This window comes from Pavona decussata, unplaced genomic scaffold (genome assembly GCF_977016875.1).
Source record: "Pavona decussata unplaced genomic scaffold, jaPavDecu1.1 SCAFFOLD_468, whole genome shotgun sequence".
Taxonomy (NCBI): Eukaryota; Metazoa; Cnidaria; class Anthozoa; order Scleractinia; family Agariciidae; genus Pavona; species Pavona decussata.
The window spans coordinates 385,001-407,202 of record NW_028145806.1 but is presented as its reverse complement, the minus strand read 5'-3'; the positions used below and the strand labels follow the sequence as shown (position 1 = coordinate 407,202).

Genomic DNA, 22,202 nt, shown 5'->3' with positions numbered 1-22,202 from the left:
AAAATGACACCGACAGAAGCATCTAAGAAAAAGAATGTAGGAACTGTTTACTTCAATCTATTTGGCAATTTGAAACCAGTATCAAACAAGCCAAAATTCCGAATTGGTGACAAGGTTCGAATATCAAAGTACAAAAGAAAAGTGTTCGATCGGGGTTATACACCCAATTTCACAGAAGAGGTTTTCTTTATCGATAAAATACAATACACTAATCCAATCACATACAAACTGAAAGATCTTAACAACGAACAGATAAAAGGTAGCTTTTATGAACCGGAATTATTGAAAGCTGAACAGGAGTTATTCAGAATCGATAAAGTTATTAGGAGAGATTACAAGAAGAAACAAGCTTTGGTAAAGTGGAAAGGATACAGTGATGAATTCAATTCTTGGATTCCAATCAAGGATTTAGTCGATGTGTAATCATTCTATCATACAGTCACGGTTTCACGAGTATTCGATAGCGAGTCGATTCAATAAAAAAATCTATTGTTGTGTGCAAGATAAATGATATTCTTACCTCAAAAAGCGTCTACAAACATCAGAACGATGAAAGTGGAGAAATAAATGTTCAAAAATCCCAAAACAGGAGCCATAAACATGACTTCGCAAAATGGCAACAAAATGGCCGACACGTGTGTTAACAAACTAGTGTCCAGTCCGCTTTGGGTTGTGTGCATGAAAGCGCATGCGTGTTAATCCAAATCAAGCAATATTACGCAATATACAGAAAAATAGCACCACAAGTGTAAAAATTTCAGAACTGAGTGTAATATATAGGTAATCGGGCCATTGTTATATTAGTTCACAAACTCTGGTGAAGCTTTAGGGTGGTGTCAGCTGGCCCCTGACTGAAACCTGTTTAACGGCTTGTGCAGATGGTGAATTACTGAGTAGTGTGGGATGTCTTCCAGTAGACGGTACCTCCAGGGTGAGCCCGCTCAGGCCCTACTGGTTTACAGCGGGGTGCTCAGAGTTCGTCCCAGGACTCAACCTCGGTCCCAGAGGTAAACTGGGAAAGGGACAGCCGCCTTGTCAGCGGCGGGAAAAAGACCTGGCTGGGGCCAGGCAAGTAAACAGCCAACCGAGCACCCCACGTTCAGGGTTTTGTCCATTTTCGTGACAAGTCACACAACGTCACGCGTGACAGTAACGGCATCCAGTCACACAACAACCATAATGATTATTTTTTTATCCAAATTGGTGTTCAAAAATATTGTATTCATCATTCAAATCAGCGATTGATGAGTTGGTTGGATTTAATCGATGATTGTTTGTGAGTTGGTGTCATTTATGAAAAACATAAATTTAGCGTCTCCGTTGCAGGAGTTTTGAAAAACCGAGGATTTATGTTTTTAGGTTTTTGAGAAACCGAGGATAAAAATTTAGCGTCTCCGTTGCAGGAGTTTTGAAAAACCGAGGATTTACGTTTTTAGGTTTTTGACGTCTCCGTTGCAGGAGTAATTGTTGAAATAGTATTTTATGTAGTTATTGGGGTGAGATAATGTGTGGTTTATGGGGTTTAGAAAAAATATTGGATTTATAAGGATTTGTATGGGATTTTTTATCATTTTTTGAAAAGTGGGTTGATACCCTCATATATCTAACTACTCACATTAATACCAACACATGATTACAATGCCCACACGAAGGACATTACTAGCACCAGGGACACAAGATACAGACATGAAAGAATTTACTCTTTGAGTACCAACAATTAAGGACATTGCCACGCTACGGAAATCCGGTCTCCAATAATAATTTTTTCTATGGGATACCTTGTATTCCATCTTAAAAGTATTTTGAAGGGTATTTCTCTTTTCTTAAGAATGAATCCATAGAAAAAATTGTCTATTTTAAAGGTTTGTTTTATGATATTTCCTGAAATCATAATCAGAACATAACGTTTTACCCTTTTTAAGCCTAATATTTTAAAGTAAAAGATATTTAAACAATAGGCTATATTCATATGTACAGATAATGAACAAATGAAAAGTCTGAGAAAATTTGAAATGTTACTTTATTGTCTGGTTAGAAATTTGCTGTCGGCATTCAAAGAACACGTCGTTCTGGTTTAAGCTTTCTTCAAGGAAATTCATGAGGAACTTAAAAATACATTATTATATGAAGGAAAATGTACAAACTTATAAAAGATCCCTTTCAAGTTGAATTATTAACTCATTCAAGTAACTGTAATCAAAATATTTCCGTTCACGAAAAAATTTCAGTAGAAAAAATACCACCTTGGAAGCTGCAGATTGAACGTGCACAGGTTTCGGTACAAACCGCCAACACTCACTGCAATAGCAAAACGTCATTACAACGAACGCTCGAATCACAATTGTTAGAAAGACAAAACATCCAGACATGAAGTAATTTACCCTTTGAGTACCAACTGCCAAGCACATTCCAAATGCAGCACAGAACCTATTTCTGATAAGAATCTCGCTCTCAGCTTTAAAAGAAGCTTGGTTGGAGATTATTTTCCGTTCATCAGTCTGTGATCATTTCGAGTTTATTCTCATGGGCTAGGCCTGTTCATGTTTAATCACTTGAAGTAGCCGACAAGAAGACTGCTTCTTGCTTAAAGAGTAAAACAGGTCACAGTGAATTGAAATTCATATCAAAGCCTCTTCCCCGTTTTAGAGACACAAAGTTTACACTTTTCTTGAATTTATTGTCGTGTTTCATTGCCTGAGAGACGCGCTGAGGAAAACTGTCACATAGTCGTAGCTTCTCGGCTCTTTCAGACTCGCTAAACAATCCTACAAAATCACGCGTGTTTTAATGCCAAGGACTGATTAAACATGAAATTACCAAGTCACAGTACGAAAATGTTTCAAATTGCGTAGAAATTTCCCTTGAAAAAAATACCACTCTGGAAAGCTGCCGAGAGAGTGTTCCCATCAATGATTAAAACAAAACGGCTTTAACGGTGTTAAATTAAAATACGTCAACACTTTACTGTAATATCAAAACATCAATACAGCACACGCTCGAAGCACTGTTACTAGCATCACTAAGCACAAGATACAGACATAAGGAATTTACCCTTTGCGTGAGGACTGCCAAGGACATTCCAAATGCAGCACAAACCCTGTTTCCTGATACGAATTTCGCTATCAGGTTTGGTTGGAGATATTTCTCACTTCATCTTTTGTGAAAATTTCCAGTTTAATCTCTTGGGCTAGGCCTAAAGCAAGTAGTCGATAAGAATACTGTTGCTTGCTTTAGTAAAGAGTTGAACAAGTCAAAGAGAATTGAAATTCATATCACGGCGTCTTTCCCGCTTCAGGAACACAAAATTTGCATGTTTCGTTACCTGAAAGACACGCAGAGAAAAACGTCACATAGTCGTAACTTTAAGGTTACCGTATACCTTTGGAGGTGGCTCACGTCCAAGCGATATAGCGCCTACGGTTTAAACTGTAGATACCCAAACCCCTATATTAAATTAAAGCTTATAGAGCTAGCTATCAAACTATACCAAGAATTTTGAAATAAAATGAATTGTCGAATTTTTCACGACCTCTAAATGAGAGCGTCCGAATCACCTTTTGAAAGCTACAAGTCAAAGCGAATTTTGTTTTTCGCTAATTTACTTTCCTCATCAGTTTCCGGACCGAAGCGCTACAAACACTTTTCTGTGTTTTTCCATATTCAATTGTGGTGAAAAGTTACAGAACATTTTGATCGTACAAAAGTCGCTCTCGGAGAAAAAATATTTTAAAAGAAAAATCCGCAGACATATTTTTGTTGTTTATATGTTTAACTAGCTAGCGTCCAAATTTGAAGGCAAACGAACAAATTCCCTTTGAGTTTTAGTTTTTTAAAGTGTCCCCTTCAAGTGAAAAAATTGATTGGAGTAAACAGCGCTAAAAATTCGGCAATTCGATTTATTTCAAAATTATTTGTATATTTTGATAGCCAGCTAGCTCTATAAGCTTTAAATTGATATGGGGGTTCAGGTGTCTACAGTTCAAACCGGACGCGAGACACCTCTAAAGGTATTCGGCTCTTTCAGGTTAGATAAACATTCCTATCAAATCATTTACGTCTATTTGTGTGTTTTGATCCCAAAAACTGATAAAACATGAAATTACCAAGTCACGGTACGAGAATTTTCCATTTACGAAGAAATTTCTTTAGAGAAAAATACCGTCTGAAAAGCTGCCGAGAGAGTGTTCACATCAATCATTAAAACAAAGCCGCTTTTGCGGGGTTAAAGTACAAAACATCAACAAATAATGCACCCACGAATGCCAAGGAACAAGCTCACAAGATGCAGACATGAAACAATTTACCCTTTGCGTGCCACTACCAAGGACATTCCAAGTACACACGCTAGATCAGTCATGGAAGAATTTACCTTTTGCGTATCAACTACTAAGGGACATTCTAAGTGCAGCGAAAACCATTTTTCTTTAAAGAATTTGGCTGTGGTATACCTTCTATTCCATCTTCAAGGTATTTTAAACAATATTTTTCTTTGTTTAAAATCGAAACCATGGCAAGATTGTCTGTTTCAAAGATCGCAGTTAATGTTATTCAATTGCAACATAGGGGATGTTTTATTGTTCACTATGATATCTCCTGAAATCATGATTAGAAGATAGCAGCTTTCGCCTTATAAGGCTTGGTCTTAATTTTTATTAAATTTATTATTATTATTATTATTATTATTATTATTAATATTATTATTATTATTATTATTATTATTATTATTCATCTATGCCAGCTCAATGGCGTACACGAAGAGTTTGTTTTTAAAATATGGAAAAGCTTAACCGCTGTTTCAGGCAGTCGTTAGAATTTATTTGTGTGGTTCGATGCCGAAAGGATATCCAGAGAAAAATCTAGCGTATCATCGTAGCCTTTAAAAGCCTTTTTGGCTCTTCTCGGCTACATAAGGCTCGTCAAACAATGCTAAAGATTCATTTGCATGTTTTGATGCCAAAACTGATAAAACATGAAATTACCAAGTCACGGTACGAGAATTTTCCATTTACGAAGAAATTTTTTAGAGAAAAATACCGTCTGAAAAACTGCCGAGAGAGTGTTCACATCAATGATTGAAACAAAGCCGCTTTTGCGGAATTAAAGTACAAAACATCAACACTCAACGCACCCTTGAATGCCAATGAACAAGCTCACAAGATGCAGACATGAAACAATTTACCCTTTGCGTGCTACTATACCAAGGACATTCCAAGTACACACGCTAGATCAGTCATCGAAGAATTTACCATTTGCTTATCAACTACTAAGGGACATCCCAAGGGCAGCGCAAACCATTTTTTTTTAAAAGAATTTCGCTATGGTATACCTTCTATTCCATCTTCAAGGTATTTTAAACATTATTTTTCTTTGTTTAAAATCGAAACCATGGCAAATTGTCTGTTTCAAAGATCGCAGTTTATTTTATTTAAGATAGGCTTTTGATATTTCCTGAAATGACTTGTAACCATGTGGACTCAAGAAGATAAATTAATTTGTTGCTCTGATTAAAAATTTTCTATTCGTATTTTTATTCATGTACTCAAATATTTTGGCTATAATACTATAGCCTTCTGCAGGGAACGTGATGAAAATTCTAAAAATGCACGAGGTTACGTGACTGAAAAAAAAGCAAATAGCAATGATGTTTATTCAGTGATGTTTCATAGCTGTGATCGATAATATAATAAGTAGCTGTAAATGTATTTTCATTGACCGTGCAACGGACATCATTTCCAACTAAAAAGATGATTCCTTTTCATTTGCACGCGCCTAGTGGCTTATTTTTATTTATACAGGGTCTCTAAAACTTCAATTTTTCTTAACTGGGACTTTTACATCAATGCACGCAATTGTTTGAACGTTCGTCGTTACAATTATCTCACTTTTATTTATCGGAAGCTAATCTAATCTTAAAGCGCTGTATTTGCGATGTCTGATAGTTTAAAGTTTACACAGTAATTTACAGCGGCACCCAATGTTTCTTTTCAGTAGAATGACTCATTACTTTTATTTTATTTTCTACACGGTTTGTCCCATCTTAAAGACTTTCACTTATAGGTATTTATTCCAATTCCAATTCTGATAGACTACCTGGATAAAGCGAAAACGCCTGTCAGCAAAATGATATCCATTATTGACGTTTGCAAGTAAGGCGCCAAACACGTGTAACATGCATGGTTGATGGAAAGATTCTGTACGTGATCAAAATAATTTTATGGTGTAAAAGCTAATGCATATGCAAACTGTATTAAGATAAATTGAGACGATGACTTATGGGCAAGTGTAGTCAGAGCAGCCGATCGTTGGAGAACTACTAAAGCTTTCTGTACAAGAGTCAAGAGAAAGAGCGGTGAAACCAAAGGAGAGGTAGGGGCTTCTGTGATTCAAATAACCACGTAAAGCACCCGTCTGCGAGGGTTTGAACTTGTAATGGTTACTCTCGTAAACGTAGCGTTGATCGTCCGAAAAGCGGAGACACCAGCTTTGTGAGTAGAGTATACAGAACGCTACACCACATGTTCACGAGAGGTTGGTTGGTCTAATCCATGCGATGTAACCTTCGATAAAACCACTTGTTTTTATATCAGTCGCTCAAACAAAAACAGGCAATATTGTTTTAAAAAGGGGAGCAGAAATGTTGATCTGTATCATCTCAACACACCCTGGACGCGAGATAACTTATGAAGAAGGGCTTCAGTTCAATTGCACAAATGAGAATTCCCACTGAGTTATGGCCCAAAAGCGCCAATATCAATGTAAGCGCATCTTACGAAAATATATGCCGTGATGAGATTCTCAGTTCTATTTCAAATAGTTAAGTTTCTAAAAGAGCAGCCCAAAATTTCACAGCTTGAAAGAAAGAAAAAGAAATCGAAGCTTCTATCATATTTCAGGCTCGTCAGTCAAGTCAGTAAGTAAGAACTGAGTTTTTATTTTACTGAGCAAATGAAACAGGCAAGTGCGCGGTATAGAGTATCGAGCGTTGGAAATGTAAAGGTTATCCTGAAAGTGTTTGGTTTTGTTCTCTCAGCAGAATCAAAGATGGCAATCAGGGAAACAATGTTCTTCCTTATCCTCATCATGTTGCCAGTGTCGTTGGAGGCAAAGCGTTTTGGGAAGGCTCGAAGTAATATTGAAATATACGGATTTAATATTTAGATATAACCCGTGTCAACGCGGCTACTTCGGCGCATACAAATTAACAAATATTCCAAAGAGTGTGGTAATCCCATAGGCAGCCACTGAACATTTTCAAGTTAAAATGAATAATTTACAAAAGTGGGTTTCGGGTAATAAACGTGCAGGCAAATTTTTTTCTAGTGGACAGCTTTCTAGCTTGTTTTCTATGCAATTGGAGAGGAACAGCGAGAACTTTCGTCCTAATTGCGACCTAACTACATTTTGGTAGCATAATTTAAAAATTCCAAACAGAAGAAGGATACACAATAGACAATTAAAAACAATCACAATTACGATTTATTTATTTTTTTGTTTTACTGGTTAAAGCCCTTGAACATGTTGGCGCCAAATCAATTATATAAGTTCAGGTTTATTTTATTCCGGTGTGGAGATAGTGCCTCCTTAATCTAACTTACCTTTACTCCTTAGGGTTAACTTGGCATTTTTTCTTCTATATTAATTCATATAGGAGCTGCATTCATATTTGTTGATTATCAACAACTGTTTCCACGATATTGTCACAAGGTTAATTATTCTCGTATCTTTTTTTCACAGTGAGGGCAATTTTCGCTCGGGATTCAGGATCCAGCGGAGACACTTGCACCGACAATTGTGTTGTAAAATGTAAGTAGACAAACAGATGTCCTTGATAAATATAGAACAGTTAAGCAGAAATTTAAAGGTTGTACAGTAAAAATCGTTTAAATAGATGAAGAAAAAATGATCAAATTCCCATCCAGTACCTACATACGTACACACACATACACTCACATATAAATACATTATGATCGATGTAGATTACTTATCTTACTCAAAAAGCGCAAAGGACCATATTAACTGCAAAGAGATTTAGATGGCATTATTTTTCACGATAACTACGCAAAAATCACCGTTACACATACAAAATTTAACTTCATCAAAATATGTAAACGTTTGTCTCCAAATGATAAGGAAAGAGGAGACGATTAATTTCTTTCATTATACTGCGTAGGTTGTCCATCGAACTGGGTGCGATCTGGAGACTCATGCTATTACGTGGACGATACGCCAACCCCAAAATGGAGCGATGCTCGAGCAGCTTGTCAGGGTCTGGGAGGAGACCTCGCTGTAATCAAATCAGCCGAAAAAAACAGCTTCCTTTTCAACTTGGTAACTGCACAGTCAACGGTCACCAAGGGAAAAGCGTGGATTGGGCTGGAGAAACACGCCGATGACTCCAAATTTTACTGGATTGATGGCACCCCACTGGAGGGGAATTATGAGAACTGGGATGCAGGGGAACCAAACAACGCAGGAGGCCATGAGGACTGCGTCCATTTTTACAAATCGCAAGGAGGATGGAATGATCACAAATGCGAGATGACGGGAGAGTGGCTTGGCCTGGATCAGTCCCCCGTCATTCTTTGCGAAATGCACCTTTAGACATCAGGTGCCTTCTAAATCAAGCAGCTGGGAGCGTTACCCAAAGTTAGTTGTTTAGTACTCTATAAGAAAGATATAATTGTAAGTTAAAGGTTGAGAGCACGCCATTTGCTCTTTAGATATGAAACTTGATCATGAATCTGTAAGTTAATATCAATGCTCAGTCAGCTGAAAGAAATAAAAATGGTGTTGGGCCGGAACTTTGTTTAATGAAATTAATGATCCAATTTCTAGAACGGTGGGTTGCAATTGGTCTGCAGGGTTTTTATTTAACGGGAATACGTGTTAGACGCTGTGGGTTGGAGCTTTGCTTGTAAACCCCTCCTCCTCCAACCCAATCCAGAAATTTTAGTACAGTAACACTACTCAAACTACGTACCGGAATTCCTCTACTGAAAACTTACGTTTGTAATCTCCTGAAAGCGGACAACTTGCGTAAGTAGAGACCTTTTTTAAGGACCGAACGAGCTAAAATAACCCACCTTAAGCGCGTGCACGAGGACTGGTATAACAAGCGCCGAAATGTGTTTTATTTTTTGCCACCATAGTTTCTGATGATATTTTTATTTTATTTGTTTTTTGTTGTTTAACCAAGGGTTCTTCAATGCCCAGTACTAAAATTAACACCGAAATATGTTTTAATAGTTTGAGGAAAAACGACAACAGTTTTGATTTTTAAAGACATGTTTGGACAGCTCTTCTGTCATCTTCCGAATAAATTGTTTTAACAATTAAAAACAAAGTTGAATTTATAATCAGTACGTACAAATGCAAATGAGAGGAGAAAAAACTGTAACATTCTCATTATCATCTGAAACCTTTCGAATATGTTTTGCTTTATCCACTTAACTTTTAATTCATTTTTCTTGTATTCTGACCTGACAAGAGTTCTTATAACCTGATTACAGTCAATCCACGTCACGCGTGACCAATATTTTCGAGAATGAAATGAACATTCGAATCCCTCTTTGTAATGTCTGGCATTTGAATGGACTGTTGAACATTTCTCTGGAAATCTTTCCGAAAAAGACACATCGGAAGAAAAGCTTTATACCGTCAATAAGCTAAGGAAATTTCTACGGACTCATGAGAGGACGCAGTGGAAGTCTACTGTAAGTACGACGTCACGCAGAGATTTAATCTTTGTGGTTCCTTGAGGCGTCTGTAATCTCATTCAATATGACAGAGAATGAACGGCTCATGTTATTCTCACTTCTTTCTTTGCGATCTGGACAGTGTTTTTGAATATCGTAACTCGATACAAAATTACTGCATTACTCCTCTTATAAGAAGATGGCGAGGATAAATTCGAATTAAGTAAGTCTGTGGCCTGCCAGTGCTTATGAACGTACCGTCTAATGAGAGGTACCAAGCAATTGTTGATCATACCGATCAAAAAATATATATATACCTTTAATTATATAAAAGGGACGCGTCGGCAAAATACCAAGATTGTATGACGCTTTGGTTGGCCACGTACTTTGTTTTGTAATGAATCAACAAGATCGATTTGCGCGAATTTCGCTGCAATTGTATGGTGAAAAAAATATTAGCCTGAATGTCGTACGATGCGTCCTGTGCACAAAGCTCGGAAACTAATCGCCATCCTTTTTGACCGGGCCTTTAGATTTACTAGTTGTACATTCACTTCCGGAACACAACATTCCCAGCTAATGTTTCTATTGTTTTGCGATAAGCCGCTGGCTTTTCAAATTTGGATAATAACTATCACTGTGTGGAAACGCGGGCACATATACAAGCATCTTGAAATGCGATCGCGTAATTATATTACGGCACTGTTTAGCGGGAACGAGAAGGAAGCGCGTCCTTCCGAAATTGTGACCGATCATGCCACAAAAGTCGCGTGGAAGTTCATAAGAGAAAAAAAAAGGAAGATGCGCAAAGCAAGAAATAAAAGGAAGCGATTGCCAAGAGCCGCTAATGAAAGCGAAGCCGGACAGATGCGAAGACAAAACCTGAGAGACGTATTCTTCTGCTTTGGAATTGGCGCGTGTTAATTATGCGAAATGGTAGGCATTGAAACAAAGGAAATACAAGGGACAGAACCAAGGTAAGTCTCGCTTAGTCAAGAAGACGTAAGTTATCAGAGAAGAGCATTTGCCTAGACAACCACAATTTTGAATATTCACGCTTAACATAAACACGACCAACATGATCTTGCATTGTGCATCATCCGGGTTATTGTTCCGGGGGTAGGCGCCATAAAATTCATAGTGTAGCAGAGCGGCCCTTAAAATTTATACTCCTGAACTTACAATGAAATGGAACAATCCATACTCACTTTCAGAACAGGGGGCACGACAATTTAATTTTTTGTGCTCGAAATGTCCAAATTGTAGATGTATTTTCACACCAGATAAAACCATAATGAGGGGACTATATAGAACACTTTTATCAGTGAGGTCAGTATTTTACAAAAAAGCAATAAAAAACACGCAACTATATAGCTGGTGAAGTAATGAAGGAAGTGACTATGAAGCAAACTCGTAAAAATAATTAAATGCAAAATAAAAAAAATGCACAGCCAATGTCAAGGTTGATATCGGTGTCATGGTCTCGTGTAACAAAACAAAAAACGCTAATACACCAACTCAGCCTTTAATTTTTTATCCATCAAAACGGCGGGTGTCCCACCTGATACGATCTGATGTAACGTAAAAAACGCTAATACAGCAATTCAGCCTTTAATTTTTGATCCATCAGAACGGCGGGTGTCCCACCTGATACGGTCTGATGTAACGTAAAAAACGCTAATACAGCAATTCAGCCTTTAATTTTTTATCCATCAGAACGGCGGGTGTCCCACCTGATACGGTCTGATGTAACGTAAAAAACGCTAATACAGCAACTCAGCCTTTAATTTTTTATCCATCAGAACGGCGGGTGACCCACCTGACACGGTCTGATGTAACGTAAAAAAACGCTTATACAGAAACACTGCCTTTAATTTTAAATGGTATGATGTGGCAATGCAGTCACCAGTGTAGCCAGGCATCGGTCAATTGATATCGATCAGAATGGTGGTCCCCCCCCCCCCCCCCCCTTCCCCCTCTTACTTACACGCTCTAAAATAAAATGAAGTAATTTATTTCCACAAGACTGAAGGTTGTTTCTCCTTGTACAGTTTACTATAGCATTGTTAATATGATGGAACAAGACAGAGGTATGCATATACATGTACATGTCTATTCTTTTCTTCTCACAACTCCTGTCGCGCGTGACTTGTAGTGCGTGTTTTCCTCGCGTTTTGCGCTTGCCCGCGAAACACACACGAAAAATAACGCTTGTTCTGCGGGGCCAGTCTGGTGTTTCTTCTATGGAAAAGTGCGTGTGCATTTTGCTTTCGTCTAAAAGTTAACTTTTTTTCCGGTGCAAATATCGTACTCAATTTTCGCGTTCTTTTAGCCTCTTCGAAAAATCGCGAGACAATTAGTGTATCTGGTATCGCAGATTATAAGTGAAGAGAGACAACTAGTCACAACATTAACAGGACCGCTCGCCAAATGCCATGGGATCTGATAATTTTGTCCACAGAAGACTCCCTTACCCGGCTCAACTTTTTTCTTACAAATATGATAATACTTTAAAGTAAATTCAAACTAACAGAGAGCAACTGTTTACTATGGTAGTGCCATGAATATGCATATTCTTCAAGATTCACCATAATTAATGCATTTGTCATTGCGATCACTTTTTTCAGGATTTCACTCCCAAGCTCACGATGTCTTTTTTTATGTTTCTTCTAACCGTGTCTCAAGGTGATTTTATAGCGCGCCTGATTTATGTCTGCCCTCTTGAATATACTCCGGGAAAATGCTGCATTTCATTTCAAAAAACGTATCATTTGCTCGATGATTAAATTTAGATCATATTCTTTCGGCGTACAATTTTGTGGTCTCAAAACAGAATAATCTAGGAATGCTAGTAAATTCTGCACCACGTTACTCACAGTAGAGGACGCCTGTGTCCTGTTATGCGCGTGATTGTTTCGTAATCGAAACCGTATATTTACACTGTCAAATCATTTGCAGGATCCCGTTACAGCATTTCTTGCCTCCCTTTCCCTCTCACGTCTTCTCTTTTTCCTTCCTGTCTTCTGCCTTAACCTTTCTTCATGAGTATCTCTGCGCCAGTAAATAGTCCGCCTTTGCCAGCTATTTTAGTCGGCCGCGTCCGCCATTTCGAGTAGCGCAATTACATTGTACATTTGCATTTACTCTAATTTCACATCACGTTTTTATTTCTTGGCACTTCTTGATGTGACATGTAGTCCAGATCATATTCCTATACCCTGCCTGGTTTGTTTTCGATTTAATTACTTCCTCCATGACATAAAAACAGATTACGACACCTTGCAAGTCCCAAAAGAAAAGAAACCGGGTGATTCTTAATTTGAGGAATGTTAGGAATGCTAGTAGATTCTACTAGCATTCCTTTGCGGAACTTACAGTCGAGCCCGCCTGCGTCCTGTCATAACTCTGAAATCTCGTTGCCGTTGTTCATAACTGACGTGTAAATTTCAAAACTCATTTCAAATTTCAAAAATACCAGTCACGCGTGACGCGGATTGACTACAAAATCACCGAAAGTAAACCACCAAACTGCCTGAGTCTTTTCATCTCATTTGTGTTGCACTAAACTTTCGCTGATGGACTGGGTGTCCGGACTTACGACCCTCACAGCGTCTATATTGCCTAATGCGCTGATCACGGGTAGCCACGAGTTGATAACATGGTTTGTCCGCAACGCATTACATTCCCCCCACCCCCTAAAACGAAGCCTTGTACCTTGCTAAACTTCGTTCTCACACACTTTGTGAATGCATTTTAAGATATCACTTGTCTTTGAAGCCTCGTGCGTAATTGAGGGAAAATTGCAAGAGTAGTTTCTCTGCCGGAATTTTAATTTTTTGATTTTTGGAGTTTCGATTTTGGAAAATTGAAAATAGTTTGGAAAGAGTTTTTTTTCCAGAAAAGAGAAGCCAAATAACATTTTTTCAGTAAAATAATTAATCTATTATTCGATGGTTTTACATATAATAAATCGCATATCACGATTTGTATCGAACCTTAATTTTCATCGGTCGAGGATAATGAATAATTGCGGAGCTGCAACTTTTGAATTTGCTGGGTCTAAAATTTGGGAAAAAATTCCCTCTAAATTAAAAAAAAATCTCATATAATAGCTTCTACAAGCAATACAAATTGTTCCTTTTAAATACCCAATGAATATTTGATTTCTCTGCCGGCCCTCATTATTAATTATCATTTCTATTGTTTTTAAAGTAAAAATTGTAGTATGTTTCTATGCACTCTTGTTATTCTTGTCTTTTGTTTTGTTCTACTAGTTAGTTGCACGTTATACGTCAGTTAGCTGCACGTGGCAGTGACCAACTCGAAAGCCTAAGCTCCTTTGGTCACTGCGCACATTTTACTTTGCATATTTATGTAATTCAATGTTGTCTTTATGTCACTTTTGTGGTGTATTGTAATTTTCTTTTGTAGTAAACTTTTGAAATAGTGAATAATAAAACAAAATCTCAAATCTGAATCTGACATTTTGGTCAATGCTCGTATTTTTCCGAGCCCCGAAAATATCCGCACGTATTATACGTAAAACAATCGAATAAGGTATATGTATAAAGAGGTTTTTTTTTTATGATTATCACGAGTATGAGAAAAACAACAAACAGACCGTTAAGGAAATCATCGGCAGTTTACAATTCTTTATTTCTTGCTCGCCTTTCTACCGACATTTGAACTTTCCTTGCTAAGAAACTCTTCTTATTTTAATTTCGTTTTTTACAGCGGTTACCAATAACACGCGACCTTTCCCCTTCAGAAGGCTCCGATAAAGTGTAAGGATAGTGTCTATTAATACCAAAGTATTTTTGCGCGGTTTTTGACCATGCCGGAAAAGCAGATCTTAGCAAGGGCTATTGGAATCCCAAAAAAAACAAAATTGGGGGTAACCACGCATTTTTTAGAGATAATTAAGCAACAACTATTCTAAAAAAAAGCCTTAAAATACAAAGGCAATGCTTGGGGTTTTTTTTGTTTGTTTGTTTTTGTTTTCCAAATTGAAGCTTTATTATCTCTGAAAAATGCATAGTTACCCCAAATTTTCTTTTTGGACACGGAGAGCACTTGCTGAGTTCTGCTTTCTCCGCATAGTTTTAAACTGCGCAAAAATACCCCTGTATTAGTATAGTCACCACCCATAGGAAACCCGAGTATCCCGAGATGCGCAGAACGTATGTGCAGTAACAAAAGTAGGCATTGTCCTTAAGGAAACACAACACTTTTAGTTTGGAGGACATGTTTTGGCGGCTATTACTGTCAGCTGCCGAAACTTGTCTTCAAAAAAAGTATTGTATGTTCCCTAAAATTTTGACTTGTTTTCTACTATCAAAATATACTATGCCTTAATTATAAATCAAATTATATGAAAACAAACAAATACAAACTAGTGCAATAGTTATATTTAGTAAATAAACCCCTTTAGGCGGCTGGTTTGTCGGCTGAAAATGTCCACGGCTGAGAGATTGTCCGAAAAATGAATATTTGTTCGAGAAGCGAAGCTTCGAGGGCAAATGTGAAATTTTGAGGACAATCTCTCAGCCAAACACATTATCAGCCGACATACCAGCAAGCCAGAAAAGGGGTTTATTTATTCTATAACCCTCCAAGGCCTCCATATCGCTCATAAACCGCTCGTAAAAGTGTTGATCTGATGGCAGATGCGCGCGAATAAGGGACCGTTCATTTTTTATGAGCATGGGGGGGCTGGTGGAATTTAGGGGGGGGCCACGAGAAAAAAAATGGCCCTAAAGGGGGGGGCTACCAAAAAAAAATGAGTGAAAGAGGGGGGGGGGGGGGGGTCACCAGAAATAATTGGCTAGTAGGGGAAATTGAAAGTGGCTCAACACAGAAACAGATGAAGAAATTGAATATTATTTCAATTTTATTTAATGCGATTTTCCTAACCACTTTTAATTTGTTTTACATACTGAGGTCGAAATCTGCATTTTATATTAACAACAACTGAGGAAATGAAGCATATCTGTTGAAAAAGCAATAATGAATATAAACTGAGGTAGACACCTATGTTTGTACAGGTTCAAATTAATATAAAAACGTATCAGTCTCACTATTGAATCATCCTTGGGGGAGTAGTTTTCTACAAAGTGGTTGTACTCTGAACTATATCAATAGATTGTTTAATGTTCTTTTTAATAGTACTCACTTTTATAAAGACTGTTGATTAGTAAATTATTTGAACCCAGGAGTATCAGTAGACTCAGTAGTATGCCTAGTGTGAACATCCAGATTAGTTTTAATAATAGAACTGTTGTTGGTGACTTCAGTTGACGGTAAATCTGAGCCGTAAGCCATCTTCAGAAAAGCTTGTAACTGTCATTTTGAATGGCAGTACTTTAATATCCAGGCGCGTAGGAGGGGGGGTTCGAGGGGTTCGAACGAACCCCCTTTACAGATCAGTAATGGCGGAAGAAAAAGCACTTAATGAGGAGGTTGAACAATTACATGAGGTGTACCATGCGAGAGAGTAGAATGTCTGCCCTGGTTCTAATGCATATCAAATATGATATGCCTGTCAATTTTGACGAGATAGTCAATTTGTTCGAAGGCCTACACCCGAGAATGATGCAGTTTACCAGCTTGGTGTATGACTATCAGTAGATCGAATAGCTATCAGAACTCGACAGGGCGCGGAATGTACATTGAACTTTCTTGTTTAAGTTGAAACAATTATGCCGTAGGAATAATGTATATAGCTCAAAAAGCTGCTGTAAAACAAATTTGTGATTTGCCTAAAATGGGTCTCAAAATGCAGGAAATGAGGTTTCTGGGAACCTAGATTTTCAAAAATTTCCGGGGCAGCATGCCCCCGGACCCCCCTAGTAAGCAAGATTTGGGGCTCAACGAACACCCCTATCTAACCCTTACCTACGCGACTGATATCTGTGCGTCCGCTGTTTTTTTCTGTTTAATATGACTCGTAATCGTTGATTGGTATGCTTCGATCCGTATTTTGTTAGTCAGATCTGTACGTGTATTAATTGTTTCTACTCGAAGGGGAGTAATTTCACGTTAACCATTTGCTTGATTAATTTTTATAGTTTCTTTGAGAATCTAAATGGAAATTTAGGGTTTGTCGTTGCCGTAAACGTGTTGCTATCTATAAAACGTTTTTTTAAACAAGAGAAATCTTTACCTAAGTAGAGAACGGTTACTTGTTAATAGTATTGTAAAGAAATCACAGTAACAATTACGTTTATCTTTGATATAAACAGTACATAAGCGTTTTGTTAAAGTTAGGAGTATGATTTGTTTCTGGTTGGGCGGGAGGGGGGGGGGGGGGGTCATCAGAAAAAAATAGTTCTGCTGGGGGGGGGGGCCATGTGGAAAAAAATTGCATGCTAGGGGGGGGTCATACAGTTTCGTAGTGGCAATTAACCAAATCCCACCAGCCCCCCCATGCTCATAAAAAATGAACGGTCCCTAACGTAAACAAGTACATTTGATTGGTTTACAGTAACTTTATATTCACTGTGATTGGAACAAGACTTGACAAACTGTCATGTGAAATAAACTCTCGAAAAGCTCCTTAGATCAAAAACTCGAAAATTCGATGCATCTTGAGCTTCGTTTGCTGGTTTGATTACTTTATCCCGAATAATGGCAAAAGGTTTTCTTCGAGGGGAACCAGATAAAAATCTGTCCAGACCGGAACAAATAGCTTTCATAGTGTTGCGGCTGTATGTTTTTCCTTCCACGTTTCTGACTTCTACGTAAAAACGTTTTCAATATGGTAGACAGTTCTGCCGGCTCCATTTTTTCCACTGTGGATGGGATTTTTCTCTCTTTCCTCCATGCTAAAGTTGGACGAGAACGGTTGGTTTATTTTACAGTGTATTAACTCCCTATTCTTTAGAATGACTCAGTCTTAGTATGCGTAGGACTAAATCTGAAAGTTTACTCAAAACTTCGTCACCTTCAAAGACTTTGACAGCATATTTTGTTGACTTTTTGCGCTTTCCCGAACAGAATTTGTGACGAACTTTTTAATATCACTATCAGTGGACTCTACGAAACGATTTTGTTTTTCTTTAATGTAAACTAATATGAAAAGATGACTAAGACGAAAAAGTGAAACTCTTGAGCTGGCTTTTTTCCGCTGGCTTTGTTTCTTGTCGACGGAAATAATAGGAGGACAAATATCGACGCAGACGGGGGTTATGTAATGTTTAAAACACGAGCAGCAGTGTTTCATCGGGATTTAAAACCACGAGGCGCAGCTGAGTGGTTTTAGACCCGATAAAACACTTGCTGCGAGTTTTTTGAACGGCTTCAAAAACATTCCTGGAAAAGCGTGTGTCAAGAGAGTTCATACGAGAGCATACGAGAAAAACATTAAACACCGCATACTAATAAGGAGGAGGTCTCATCGGATATAAAACCGGCCACTACACGTGATGTTTTATCAACCATTTGATAGGTCAATGGCCTTATGATTTATTAATGAGTTTTTGAATGCGTGATAATCATGATAATGTCCTGTGATTTTGCACCACGTGACAAGTAGCCAATAAACTTGCGCGAAAATTAGTGGGTGCGTTATAAATAGAAATAATGGAACAGGTTTCTGAAGCACAAGGAGTTGATATGAAAAATCATCTTTTAAAAAGACCTACCTCCATCCTAAAGGCTGAAGGGCCTATTTCAAATTTACGTGGCGATTATTGAACACAGGACCTGGTATCAAATAACTGCAGGCTTGGAGTACTATAGGTCAAAGTCCATCTCCTCTAGCCCCCTCCCTGCCCCAACTAAAAAATGCCGAATAGATTTTGCATTATTCCTTTTACCTAATAAATTCCATATCTTTAACACGTCAATTTGTAAAAATAATTTAAAAAAACTTTTCGTTTAAGAAAACCTGTGTTATCAGAATTCACCCTCCACAAATGCAATGGAGGTTTGTCTTCATTACCTTATTAGAAAATTAAAGCTTCATGAAATTGACACAAATTTTAAAAATTCGTTTAATCTTAAGTCACGTTAATTTTTGTTAACGTTGATTTCTACGTCAATAGTCAAGTGGTGTGTTAATTTCCGCTGCCTTAATTTTTTCTGAAGTAGTTGATTCTACTTGCTGTATGCATGTTTTCTGCTAGAGTGAACGGTCCTTGATTGCCATACCCAAAACATATAACCCAAGACTAGAATCTCAAAGATAATCTCACCTTCTGCTAGAATCTTCTGCAAATACAACAAGCCGCCCCCAGTTCCTCCCCTCCGCCCTGGGTTGCGGTCGTCGCTAAAGGAGCTACCTCTGCCTCCTCCACCACCCCCATTGTAACTTAATCGTGACTCAACTGCAGTCACATCTTATTAAATTATTTTCGCTTTCTATTATTTTTTATTATTTTTTTTAAATACGAAAATTCTTTATTAAAATATTCCACACAAATTGCTATTTACAAGTTAAAAGTATATAAAAAAGAGCTATTAAAAACCTATTCACATTTCTTTTCGATTAAAAAAAAGATAATATTTTTAAGCAACAATGTTTTTGTAAAGAAAAAGAAAAAAAGAACAAATGTCATGAAGTTTCTATTATTATTATTATTATTATTATAATTATTATTATTATTATTATTATTATTATTATTATTATGATTATTATTATTATTATTATTGTTAGTCATTTATTTAGTTTTTAGTTTAGTTTTATTTTTATTTTTATTTTTTGTACTAGCCATAAACCAAACCATCACTTTAAAAAGAAGTTAAAAATAGGCCCAACTTTTAATAAAGCTCTACCGACCTAATTACCTGGATTTTTCAAGGGCACGCCATTCCTAATCGATCGATTATGAACAGCAATATATCGGTATCAGAGTTAAAATGGGTAAACTTGATGTTTCACCCATTTGCTTATTCATTTGATTGAGCTTCTCAAACAGTCAAGTAGGTTTGATTGCTATCGGTATCAACACAGCAACGCATTTGTAACTAACCAATCACCATTGAATTTTCTTGCCACTAAGACCTCAGCTAATGAGGACATTGAAAATAAAAAATTCGACCACTAAGCAAAGCGAGCTGCCTGATCCGTGACGTTGTTTTGGATCGGTTGGAAACCTTGAAAAGATTACAGGCCCTGAGAAAAGGCAAAGCGGAGGGAAAAAACAAACAATGTTGGTTGTGTCCATTTATCAGTTTTAAGGGATCGTACTGTTTTATTATTTTAAACAGTTAGATCCATTTTTCAGTATCCCACTCTTTCCTATCAAAGGAAATAAAATTGAGAAAATTGGTAAAGAACTTAAAAGGAACATTGTCCTACGCAGTGGACATAATATTTGATAAACATGATAACGTAACGTCTCATTCAATCCTTCTCCTACTTTTTGTTTTTAACCTGTTCAGTCTTGAATTATTATCCGTTGAAATTCCCGATGCTGCGCCTTCAAAAAATCTAGGAAAGCCTCCTCCAATAAGAAAGAACTGCCCAGCTCCTCCACGGCCGTAGTGAACTGAGTTATATCCTGTTTCTTAAGTCTATAGTGAATGCCTTACAGAATAAATGTCAATAGTGAGAGTAGTATCGTTTGTGTTACCGGCCATCCTCTTGTTTTATTCTTAAAGGTAAAAAGAACGTTCTCATATATTTCATAGAGATCGTAATATCAGCTATAGCTGAACAACGATCGCTTTCTTTCTCCCTCAAACCTTTTATGTACATGGATTTTAAAAAGAGACGTCATAGTTTTATTTTTAACTAAATTAATATGTTGAAATTAAATTAAATGAATTATATACCTAGTACCTCTTCCCCCACCCTGTAAACAGCTGAGCCTGTATTACCTCCTTTACTAGTTTTGTCATAGCAATTTGGAGCTTTGTTAGGAGCATAGCTTCCTGGTGTTCCGCCGTGGCCTCCATTACCCCCCGGATAACCGGGAAACTGATCAGTTATGGCGGGAACCGTGAGAGTAGAGTCGATATCCTCTTGAAATCAGAGACAAAACACATTATAAGTGCTATCCTTGGCTTTCACATGACGTCATAAAAAACTGAAATTCATAACTAAGCACAATTTTGGGTTTTTATCTTCATCACATATAAGAAAATCTAAATTTCCATCGGCTTGCTTGTTTTCAGCAGGATAGCATTCTTTGTTTTGAAAATAGAGCAGTTTGAATTTTAGATTTTTTTTAAACTCTGTAATTTTCCGTGGTACATTTTCTCGAATAACTCGATTAGGAGATATCGCACAACCCTGTGGCTTTCACACGTTGTTTATGTATCACCCTTCTACAACATTTCAATTTTTTGACTTTATCTATTGAATGGTTGAGGATCTTATTTTTTCACTTGCTTGACGATGTGAGAGGTGAAAACCACCAATTTCCTATGGCCAAACATGAGAAATACGTATTGGTCACTTGAGAAGCAATATCAAACACTCGAAAGCGTGTTTCATCAGATATCCAAACACTTAGAAGATAGTAGGTTGAGAGAACGAGGCGCAGCCGAGTTTTTTCAAACGACTTCGAAGTGTTTGGATGCCTCAGGGTCCCAAAGGGGGGGTCCCTGGAGCCCTGGAGCCCTGAAATTTCTGCTGTGGAGCCCGGAGCCCTATCATTTTAATTACTGGAGCCCTGATCCTTTTTTGGATGTGGAGCCCGGAGCCCAAAGACATTTTGCACGGAGCCCGGAGCCCAGCATTTTCAAGTTTGATCATTTGAGTTCCCAGATTGCATTGATTCTTGTTTTACTGCCTTTTTGTGTTTGTTTGTGCGTGTTAACGGGCATAAAGAAACAGAATCTGGAGAGAGAACAGTACATAATACAAGTATACGCGGTTATCTCAGTTTACAATGATATGCAACAACTTATTAAGGGATTTAATGAAAACTTTGTTATAATTGTAGCCAGAGAGCGCGATAAAAACAACTTTATAGTTAAGTAACGGGACGTTCCTTTAGCAGTTTGCTCGCAGGTATCAGTTACAACAAATTAAAAAAAAAAACCTTGCCAGATCATTTTTAAGATACAAATAATAATTGATGAAGATTAATAATTTCAATACTTACCCATGTCCTTAATAGATTAATAGATTATACTGTTTACTGCTCATCTGATTCATGACCTTTTCCATCCTGACTTTCGGGTCTTCACCAAACAGGGTGCATAGACGAAATGACGGTTAAATGGTTTAACCTAACAACAAATCCACCTCGAATCCCAGTGTTTTATACCCGCACAAAAATTCACAAACCGACATTAGTCAGAAGACCTATCATATCTGAATGTGATGGCCCAACGGAACGCCTATCATCATTCGTAGACAAACTACTTCAGCCAATAGCACAAATACAGGACTCGTATCTTAAAGATACGACACATTTCATAAGGCTTATTGAAAGCACTAGGGTGCCTAGAAACGCTTTTCTAGTCTTAATGGATATTACTAGCCTTTACACGAATATCCCACAGGAGGAGGGAATCACTATAGTATGCAACACATATGAGAACTTTCATGCCAAT

The 22,202-nt window shown here is 37.5% G+C and overlaps 2 protein-coding genes across 3 annotated transcripts in view; one reads left to right on the top strand and one right to left on the bottom strand.

Annotated features, from left to right (window-relative positions):
- Positions 1–22,202, bottom strand: part of LOC146450308 (calcium-activated potassium channel slowpoke-like) — a 117,083-nt gene that overhangs the window by 49,138 nt on the left and 45,743 nt on the right. The window lies entirely within an intron of this gene.
- Positions 6,097–8,796, top strand: LOC146450311 (C-type lectin domain family 4 member M-like). Of its 2 annotated transcripts, none has more exons than XM_085100476.1 (4): positions 6,097–6,366; positions 7,031–7,126; positions 7,735–7,803; positions 8,171–8,796. In XM_085100476.1, the coding sequence occupies exons 2-4, from the start codon at positions 7,042–7,044 to the stop codon at positions 8,599–8,601; spliced, it is 585 nt and encodes a 194-aa protein (XP_084956602.1). In that variant the 5' UTR covers positions 6,097–6,366; positions 7,031–7,041; the 3' UTR covers positions 8,602–8,796. The 2 variants fall into 2 exon arrangements, with proteins under 2 accessions (XP_084956602.1, XP_084956601.1); XM_085100475.1 differs by having other exon boundaries at positions 6,099–6,366; positions 7,034–7,126.

Bases quoted from the DNA above. Each gene is read 5' to 3' on its own strand.
- LOC146450311 (XM_085100476.1), top strand. From the start codon at position 7,042: ATGGCAATCAGGGAAACAATGTTCTTCCTTATCCTCATCATGTTGCCA. The intron at 7,127-7,734 runs GTAATATTGAAA...TTTTTTTCACAG, and splicing joins GCGTTTTGGGAAGGCTCGAA to TGAGGGCAATTTTCGCTCGG. The intron at 7,804-8,170 runs GTAAGTAGACAA...TATACTGCGTAG, and splicing joins CGACAATTGTGTTGTAAAAT to GTTGTCCATCGAACTGGGTG.